Source organism: Fistularia commersonii, chromosome 19 (genome assembly GCF_037954325.1).
Source record: "Fistularia commersonii isolate RoL2024-O1a breed Wild chromosome 19, RoL_Fcom_v1.0, whole genome shotgun sequence".
Classification (NCBI taxonomy): domain Eukaryota; kingdom Metazoa; phylum Chordata; class Actinopteri; order Syngnathiformes; family Fistulariidae; genus Fistularia; species Fistularia commersonii.
This window is the reverse complement of record NC_141302.1, coordinates 13432501-13443115: the sequence shown is the minus strand read 5'-3', so window position 1 is coordinate 13443115 and position 10615 is coordinate 13432501. Positions and strand designations below refer to the sequence as shown.

At 41.9% G+C, this 10615-nt stretch overlaps 1 protein-coding gene across 1 annotated transcript; it reads left to right on the top strand.

Moving 5' to 3' along the window:
• Positions 1-2569: 2569 nt before the first annotated feature.
• Positions 2570-9749, top strand: LOC147223811 (L-amino-acid oxidase-like). The gene is made up of 7 exons (XM_086166042.1): positions 2570-2616; positions 3943-4172; positions 4377-4489; positions 6881-7082; positions 7694-7762; positions 8380-8516; positions 8602-9749. Exons 1-7 carry the CDS (start codon positions 2586-2588, stop codon positions 9398-9400), a joined length of 1581 nt encoding a protein of 526 aa, XP_086022168.1. The 5' UTR covers positions 2570-2585; the 3' UTR covers positions 9401-9749.
• The last annotated feature ends 866 nt before the right edge of the window (positions 9750-10615 follow it).

The following is a 10615-nucleotide window of genomic DNA, read 5'->3' as shown; positions in this document are numbered from 1 at the left end:
AAGTAAAAGCATCCCATATAAAATGAAAATGCAGTCAGTAGCTTGAAAACTGTGGGACAAGACAGATCTGAGAACATTGATGTAAACCACATGTGGGGGTTCAGCTGAACGCGGGGGTCAGAGAGAGACGGGAAGAAGAGGAAGTCTGACAGAAAGTGTCTGACATGATCTGGGGGGTCAAAGGATCGATTACACATCAGATGTGCATCATTGGTGCCCAGAAGTAGAGCTTGCGGAGAGACTCTAGCCTTTAAGGGGCTATCGTTTCCTGTGACAGCCGTGATACCTCTTGGATATTTCCAGAGATGCCATATACAGCCGTGGCCAAAAGTTTGGAGAATGACACTTTCACAAAATTTGTTCCTTCAGGCTTTTTAGGTGTTTGCCAGATGTTTCTATGGTTGTGTCATTCTCAAAACTTTTGGCCATGACTGTAACCACATCCTTTTCACATTGCAAGGGAAGAAGAAGATGAGGGAAAATCAGAAGCAGGGATATTATGTTATTGGAATTAATGGTCACACATTTACCATCCACTACCGTTATGCTACCCTGAGGCTCCGTTTCTAGGACAGCATCTTTGGGTGAAAACGCCTGCAACGCCAGCCCATTGGCTTGCAACAAGGCAATGGGCTGGAAAGACTTCAAAACGCCTCGTCCATGGAAACGGGGAAAAACAACACCTTGTGCACTAATGTCCTTCTTACACGGCGATGTTCTGTTTTGTCTTCGGGTGTCATTTCAAGCAGTTCCGCGTTGCAGATGACAATATTTTGAAAACAACCCCCATACGCACCAGACCGTAGGAAACACCAGAAACGCTCTAGTATACATGCCAGGCCAGTAGTTGGCGCTGATATTTCGTGTTAAACTAAATCACATGTGTTCATAGAGACACTTCCTGTCTTGGCACAATAAAGTATGTGGATACAACAGAAAGTGTAAACATCAATAATGCTGTATTTGTACTAACCGATGGAGGAAGGGTTACTGCTTGGAGCGACCCTGAGCATACAAGTCATACAAAAATACGAGTCAATTCCAAGAGGATGGAGACCGGAAATCATGCCAGTCCAAGTACTTCAGAGTACTCTGGGGTACTCTGAAGTACTCCAGAGTACTCTGCTGTCTGTCATTTTTGTTATGGTCTACCCAACTACCCAAGCCAGTTTTCAAAGTGTAGCCTTATTCACCCCGTCTATTGCACAGTAACTCTGTAGAAATCTGCAATACCCCAACCTAAAAAGATTTCCAAAGCAGAATGAATCACACGCAAGACTTTCTCACGACCTGTCTCTGTGATTTCCTTCAAGTGCAGCGTTATATTTAGGGGAAATTCCTCATTCCTTCAGGTGTATGTTTGCTGTGGTGTCCCGACCTGAAGAGGTGGCTCTTCTCAGATGGGCCAACCTTTTGGGCGGAGGTTGTCTCCAATTGTTTTGGTTGATAACCATCTTTGAGACCTGACAGTTTGTCATTCGGTGATCATGGTGGAACCCTGTTTGGGCGGTGTGCCGCAGGAGGTAGAGCGATCGGTCTGGGAACCAAATATTTCTGGTTCTCTGATTCCTGGCTCTTCCTAGTGCATCCAAGTGGTGTTGAGCAAGACACTGAACCCCTAATAGATAGACACTGATAGACGGCAGCCAACTGCTTATGGTTGATCCATGATTTGTTAAATGCAAAGAAGGAATTTCCTCGTGAGGAATCAATAAAGTATAAATTATCATTGTCACCTGCTGCTTATCCTACATTCAGTGTCACCTTTCCCAGCTGTGATTGGACAAGAGACTGGTCGCCAGACAATCACAGGGCCATATACACAGACAGACAACTATTCACTTACTCATTTGGGGGATTTTTTTTCCCAATTAACCTGCTGTATGTTTTCGGACTGTAGGAGGAAACGCATGCAGACATGGGGAGAACATGCAAAGTATACATCATAATTATTATTATGGATGATTATCATTTGATTTATAATAAACCATGTTATCAGCATTTATGTTACAACTTATCATCATGTACTGATGTCAGGCCTTTGTAAGTTTTTGGTACCAGATCATTTGGTACCGGTCTTGGTACAAATTATAATTTTTTTTCATTAGACCTTTCGAATCTTATTTTGAAAAACAACTTAACCGCCTTTGCTTTAATGGCACACTTATAATGTATGCAGCTGCCTAATATAAAGTTTAACTTCTGTAGTCGGATTAATTACGGTGAACTGACAAAAGTTTTTATGTTTTGAACCCCCGTGCCTCTAACTGGTATTACTTCATAACAGAGACTATCAGGAATGACTCCTCTACCCAATAAAAATTTTTGAATTGTAGCCAGAGGTAAATCACCTTTTCTGTTGCGAAATCCTTTAGTGCAGGTAGATGTCACACTGGGCTCAGTGCCAAAAAAGTGAGAGGATGGGTATAAATAGTGAAACGCCATCAGAAACACTTTCGGGAACATCGAGACGCAAAATCCTGCCGGTCAGATTTGAAAATCTGGATTGATACAGAGATCTCTGTCTATTTGACTCTGCTTTTTATAACGCTCTCTTAATGTCATCCAGCAGGGTGACGATCAAGATGGATTTTCATGTTGCGACTGGGCCAAACCGTGAGTACAACATTGCAGAAGAAATCAGCGCTTTGTAAACTCCAAGGAAATAGCTCTGGAGCTGAGAGGACAAAACTGAACTCTACCTTTGTAACCAAGGAAACTGTATTCTCAATTTGCACATTTAACTTGCCATTGCACAAATTGTACTATAGTGGTCAAACAGCCATGACCTGTCTAAGGATATTCATAGACCTGCAACATGGTAAACTTAATTTCCATCACATCTCATCTCATTCTGGCATTTATGTCCGAGTGTTTTGTCCTTGGGGTGCACTTCTCGGTGCCTCTCAGTTATTTTCTGCAACGAAGAATAACTGTATTGATATAACAGTGGTTTAGTGAAGTAGCTTTCACAAATCGGGATGATTTTTGGCAACATTCGGCACGTTTTCGCTGAAAAAACCTCAAGCGGCTTATCAGTGTAATAGGGGTGGAATGTCTTTAAGTGACAACTTTATTTATTTTTTGCATTTTTAGACAGTAAACACACCGGTCTTTCCTCGTTTCCCGCCGTGGTCACAGTGAAGCCAAGCGCTACATAAGCTTCGTCTTAGCTTCCGGGCGACTTTCCTTTGTCTCAATATCTCTGTCTCTCATCGCCTTTTCTGATCATCCCTGTTAAATATTTTTCCATGGTGTCTCTTGAGGGTTCGTTAACTGCACTTCATATCTTCTGCTCCGTGCTGTGTGTGTGCATGGTCGCTGAAAAAAAAGAGCCAATACCCCACGATTTGAGAAGCAATGCCTCAGGGTGTTGTGGACCTTTGGTCTTTCTCACTCTGGTTGCCGTGAACAACATTGTGATCGCCGTGGTGCCTTGTTTTGATCATGCTCTTCCAAACCTGTAACACAACAATGTCTAATGTCTTAACCGATGATTTATACACTGCTCAAAAAAATAAAGGGAACACTTAAAAAACACATCCTAGATCTAAATGAATGAAATATTCTTATGAAATACTTTGCTCTTTACACAGTTGAATGTGCTGACAACAAAATCACACAAAAATGATCAATGAAAATCAATTGTATCAACCCATGGAGGTCTGGATTAGGAATCACACTCGAAATTAAAGTGTAAAAACAAACTCCAGGCTGATCCAACTTTGATGTAATGTCCTTAAAACAAGTCCAAATGAATCTGTGTTGCTTCCTGAGTGGACACTATGATTTCACAGAAGTGTGATTGACTTGGAGTTACATTGTGTTGTTCAAGTGTTCCCTTTATTTTTTTGAGCAGTATATTTCCTCTCTTCTCCAGTGAGATTCACCAGTTGCTGCTTAAAAATGCATTAAAAAAGACTTCCTATTTCTTATCCGCAGTTTTGGTTTGTATGCTGTTGATCATTTGCTACTGCAATGGTGGTGCTGCTGCCGCTGCCAGCTTGAGGGACATCCTGTCTGAATGTTTGATGGACAAAGATTACCTTGAACTAGAGAGTATTATGGAGAACGGTCTTCCCGCCACATCCAGTCGTCTTGATGTGGTCATCGTTGGGGCTGGAATGGGCGGACTGACGGCGGCCAAGTTACTGACGGGTGCAGGACACAATGTACGTACAATATTGTGGGGCAGTTCATGATAAACATCATTTCTGTCACATCTGTGCTCCCTTTGTCTGTACTTTGTCTATTAATGTTCGAGATAGTTACAATGCCGTGTATTCCCAAAGGTGTGTGAATCTGTGAATGTAATCCAAAGAGGAGACTTCAATCTACTGGCCTGTATCCATGACAGCTGACGTCTTTTTAATCAGGTGACGATTCTGGAGGCAAGTAACCGTGCTGGAGGACGAGTGGAGACCCACAAGAACAAGGAGGAGGGCTGGTATGTGGACCTCGGAGCGATGAGGTTCCCAAGTAGTCACAAGTAAGTTGTTGTCTACAAGTTATATGGTACTCGATGGACCACTGACTGAAGTGTTAGATAGTAATTATTTATTGAAACAAAAGCCTTAAGAGCCTCGGCCCGAATGAACCTCGATCTACTAATACTGCAAACCAGGGGTCAGGAACCTTTTCGGTGGAGAGAGCTGTGAAAGCCACATATTTTGAATATACTTCTTTGGGAGCCATCTAATATTTTTCAACACAGAATACAACCGTGCGAATTTTCAAGTAAGACCAACAATATAAAAGCACATTAAGTCTTGATTCTTTTTAATTATGTTGTTATACTGGAGTCGACTAATAATAAATAAAATACTTCTTTTTCATTATTGCGACGTCATGGATTTTGCTGATGGCTTTGCAGTCTGGTTGGTACGTGGTGAGGTTAAGGTTCATTCATTCATCTGTGAATGGTTTTCCGTTGTCATTTTTGCCAAAGAACCAGCAAAGTTAGATGAATTCCAGTCACCTTGTCGGGTCCATACACAGAATTGCTGCTGACTGACTTGTATTCTGCATAGTAGCTCTTGGCATGCTTTTTGCCTCAAAGTGTCAAAGTGTCCATTCCTGTTGAAATCTATGGAACTGTTTTTTTTTTTCTTTTCACCATCCTCATAGTCAGCAGGTTTCGCCTTGTATAAATTAGCTAGCTGCCTATTTCATTAGCAGGAGGGAAATTTACTTTTTGACCTCACAACAAGTTGTGTCGGCAGCTGCATTATCCAATAAAAATAAGGGTTTTGAATTCAGACCCCGCTGTACCCCGAATTACAGATGGGATTGGCTCCAGCCATCCACAACCCTGAACAGGTACAATATAAAATAAATGTATGGATCCAAGCAGAGTTATTTATTACTTATCATGTTCAGAAATCAGCTAAGACTCATCTACGAGCCAGGTGCATCAAAAGAACCATATCTGGCTTGTGAGCCACAGGTTCCCAACCCCTGCTGTACACAGTACAGATCATTTTTTATAAATTTCATGTCTTTATATTTTTCAAGTGAACCATGTAATGCAAGCTGTGCAAAAGTAACCCACATATCCCTAATCTTATAAGAGATAGGCTCAGATTACTTGAATAAACCCTAAATGTTCTGTCTTCAATCTGTGCCTCCAAGTAGTTCTTTCTCCTGATCACTGAAGATTAGAAGATGAATCTGTTCACTGAAAACACAAATTTTGCAGAAAACTTAAACCCAAGGCGCAGGCTGACCAACCACAAAGCTACAGCACCATTTGGTTCAATACCAGGGTTGCCATGTTATTTGCGATGGGCTAAAGTCTAATTTTAATGAATTGAAATGAACTGTCTTCGAATCCAGTGACTTTGCCGGTGCGAAAAAACATGCGATCTGAGAAATGTATGTTGAATCCATATGTGTGATTCACAGCAAGTAGTTCATGATAATGCTAAGGAGTACTATTATTCATATTATTCCACATTTGGAATCTCATTCATCAATCTGGTGGCTCGTGGGCAGAAGCTGTTTTCATACCTGCGCGCGTGTTTTTGGAATACGGTATGAAAAAGAGCAGTTTGTGGCATGGATGTGAGCAATCATTGATTTTTTTTTTTTTTTTTTGGGTATTTCTCACTCTGCTGAGGCACCTTGAGCTGGAGATGTCCTCCAGGGACGGCAGAGTGCAGCCCTCTTTCCCGCCATACTCTGCAGAGCTTTTTGCCCACTGCTGAGCAGCCACTGCGCAACATGGAGATAAAGTGCTTTTTCGACCGGTAGACGGAAATCAGTAGTTGCTTTTTTAGACTAAATTTCTCAGGAAAGTTTCCGTTGAGCCTTCTTTACTACCACTGAGGCGCTCGCTGACCAGGAGAGGTCCTGTGTTTTTTTTTAATGCTTTTGTATAATAATTCACATGTGGTACAGAGTTCAAATTAGCAACTTTTCATCAACAACTGACCTCTAGAATACAGATAAAGTGAAGCAGCAACAAGGACAGGAGTGTTCTGTTCATCATCCAAGTTGCATCTGGGGTTTGGGCGGTAGGACCCACCTGAGATAAATTGGGGGCCAACTGCTTCCATGCTTACATTTACCATGTTTCTTCACGACGACACTGCAGCTTCTAACAATCATATTTAAAAAGACACATTAATTCATCTTTGCTCTTTACTTCTTATCTCAATACAAGGCTGAAACGGTTGAACCGTTGTCTTTCCACCAGGCTACCCTAGGTTACGTGCACACCCATGATAGTATGAAGAAGCAACTCGATGAACCCCATGCCATGCTCAAGCCAACAATTAATTATTTCAACAAATAGTATTCTCAAAAAGATAATTTATTAAGAAGGAAAGAATACTCTCCACAATGAAGGTTAGTTTCAAAACCATTCATTTCTCTACAGACTCTTTAATTCTTTGGCCGGACAACTGGAGGTCAGCTTGCAGGAATTCATCATGAGCAGCAAAAACACCTACTACCTGGTCAACGGCAAGGTTTTCAGAACAGAGGATGCAGAGAAAAACCCCGACATTTTAAACTACGAAGTTGACGAGTGTGAGAAGGGGAAGAGTGCCAGCCAGCTGCTGGGCGAGGCTCTGCAGAAGGTAGGATGCAAGACTTTTGCTGTTTAAGCTGTCAGGTGACAATTCAGCGGGATGAATTCACTACAGTCAGACAGGTCCTGCGTTACTTGTGTTATAGAAAGTGAATTTCATTCATTCATTCATTCATTCATTCATTCATTCATTCATTCATTCATTCATTCATTCATTCATTCATCATGTATACCCCTCACCAACTCAGCTGTCATTGGACAGCGAGAGGCTGGGTTCACCCATAACCAGCAAATCACAGGGCTGCATATTGAGGCATACAACCATTCATGAATCTTAAATTTTTTTGGAGGTGAACATGCAAAACATTTGATTTTGGAAAGAAATAAAAAATCATAATAAAAAAAAAAAAAAACAAAAGAACCGAAGTTCTGCAAAAGACACCCATCGTTTTAATTTATTTTCAGTGAAATGCAGTGAAATGCAGTGAAATGCGTCTTTACAAGTCGTTTGCCAAACAGTTATTGTATCACTTAACTATCAACATCAGCAACTCAACTGATAGAAGAAGACAATTTATTCATCTATATGACTTTTGAGAAGTTTGCAACTTCAGTTACCAGGGATTTCTTCACCGAAATGACGACTGTCTTCCATTGCAGGTGAAGAATTATGCAGAAGAAAACGGCTGCCGATTGGCACTTGAAAAGTACGACGGTTACTCTGTGAGGGTGAGTCTCACAAGAACCTCTCGGGATCATGTTGTTGAGACGAGAGCTGACGTATCATGCTTGAACGTCAAGTACTCTGACCGCTTGAGGTACAAATAACTTAATATACAATTTTTTAAAGATACAAAGCGCGATACAAGCAAATATTATCCTTCAAAAAAAAATTCATGATTCGAATACATGAGCGAGAAAATCAAAATTCGAAAATCACACGGTACTTGCCAAGAGAGCTCCCAAAACTCGAATACGCTTCCTGACGCTGCCGCATCTTCTGAATTGGAGCCGCTCGCTGCTCCCACCTCGAAGAATGCTTCACAGCTTCCAGCATCCCTCGGCCACTTTGTCAGTTCTTATCAAATCAAATCCTGGCCACTTGTTACTTCTTCAAACAAAATTTGGCAAAATGACCTGAAGAGAAATCATCAAAGCGTTAAGACAAAACCAGGAAATACTTTAAAGTATTTTTTTTTCTCTTACAACATTGTCAAACATTTCACTTGATACAAGAGAAAAATATTTGCTTCTCAGGCTTCTCTTTTCACCATGACATTCTGCTGGGTGTTGTGGTTGGGTGCATCTTCTCCAGTGCTCTTTTGAGAAAATGGTTTATTTTCCAGGGGTATCTAGAGGAGGAGACCACATTGAGTTCAGAGGCAATAAGGATGATCGGCGACCTGCTGAATGAACAGGCCCTGATGTACACAGCGCTGACTGAAATGATCTACGACCAGTCGGATATCAATGATAAAGTCATGTAAGTTGCCATCTCAAACGGTTGAAACAGAAGTTTTTAACAAGTTATCAATCCTGATTTAATGCATTTTGTTTTACTGATATAGATACAACGAGATCACAGGGGGGTCGGGCGTTCTAGTGGATGCTCTCGTCAACGCTTTGGATTGTCCCATTCTTTATAACTCCAAGGTCAAGGATGTGACCCAGACTGAGGAAGGTGTAACTGTGTCATACCAGGAATCATCAAGCAGCTCTTTAAATAAAATCAAAGCAGACGTTGTTCTGGTAGCAACCACAGCCAAGGCATCCCTCTTGATCAACTTTGAACCACCGCTGTCCATCGCAAAGATGCAGGCCATGAGATCGGTCCACTATGATAGCTCCACCAAAGTCGTGCTCACCTTTAGCAGAAGGTTCTGGGAAGATGACGACATCAAGGGAGGAAAGAGCATCACCGACAGGCCATCGCGGTTTATTTACTACCCCAGCCATGGCTTCCCTGACAACCAAACCATCGGCGTCCTCCTGGCATCCTACACCTGGTCCGACGACTCCCTCCTCTTCCTCGGTCTCAGCGATGAAGAGCTGAAAGAGATGGCTCTGAATGACTTGGCAGAAATTCACGGTGAGAACGTTAAGTCTCTCTGCACCGGAGTGCTGGTGAAGAAGTGGAGTTCGGATCCTTACAGTTTGGGCGCCTTTGCCCTCTTCACCCCTTATCAGCACGTGAATTATGCCCAAGACCTCTTCAAGAAAGAGGGCAGGATTTACTTTGCTGGCGAGCATACAGCGTTCCCTCACGGCTGGATCGAGGCGTCCCTAAAATCCGCTACCAGGGCTGCCAAACATATCAACGAAGAAGTTAGAAAGGTCCATGAGACCAAACTGAGTGATGAACTTTAGAATCATCTCCTAAACGCTATCACGTGCACCGTATCCATATCTATCCATCGATCTTCCCAGCCATGCCATTGCTGGTTGGCTGCTGGGTGTAGCTTTTTCCCCTCTGCCATTGATGATGTCCTTTATGTCCCTAAGTGACGTGATGGGTTCCATCACAACTGGTTAGTACACGAGACTGGAGAATGTGATGCCCGGAAACAAACAACACATTTGTGACTGAGCATGTTCTGTAGTCCATCCAGCCACCAAGCTACCCTCATACCCATCTGTCTGAAATAAATGGGCAACAAGAACAAGAATTACTACCCCTGAGTGCTTTGGCTGCAACAGTCAAAGAAAATATATTCTCTTCCAATACATACGTCTCTTGTCAAGTCTATGCTACTGATTTTAATATATACAGTGGAACATGGATGTACGAGAGCATCAACATATGAATTTTCTGAGATGTGAGCCGTTGCTCGGTGGATTTTTTCTGAGTTGGGAGCGAACGGGATGAACATCGACCCTGATGTGGTCGCTGCTGTTAATGAAGTGGTGTTTAAAAACAGTTGGACGTCCTGCAATGTATTAGGTTTCCCAGCGACAATCGTGGAAAAACATGAGTGAGGTGTGCATGTTGTGGACTCGTCCATGAAGAGACGTAGAAGTTGTTGTTGATGAGATATGCTGACCGATAATCGCCTGCGAGAAGGCAGGAGACATATAAGTGGATTTGGTGCGGCAGACGGAGGGAACGTCAATGGACGAGGCATTGGAAGAGTCGCTCAAAGCCAGTCGGGTACGTTTTTTTTTTATTTTAAAAAATCGAGTGTCATTCACTCTCACAATAAATATAGTTTAGTGATAAAGTATAGAAAATTGCACCGGTTAAAGCTAGCAATACACTAGCATTTAGTATGTAGCCAGTAAGCTAAGCTGCAGGCATCTTCGTCTGATCTTCTATGGTATAAGTATCATAATTCAAATAAAAATGTATTAACAGAATACTTTGCAGCATATTTTGACTTGTCACTAAAATGAGTAATAGACTGCACTTTCAGTTTCCTCTTCCAGACAACTCATTCTGTGAATTAAATTAAAAAGCAAAATACATTTAAAGAAATGTCAAATTTGAAAATGTAGACGCATTAGCAGAAATGCTTTTTCATTTTCAGAATGTGACAGCACAATTTAATTTATGATACCTATATGCTTCCACAATCGTCGAGGTAA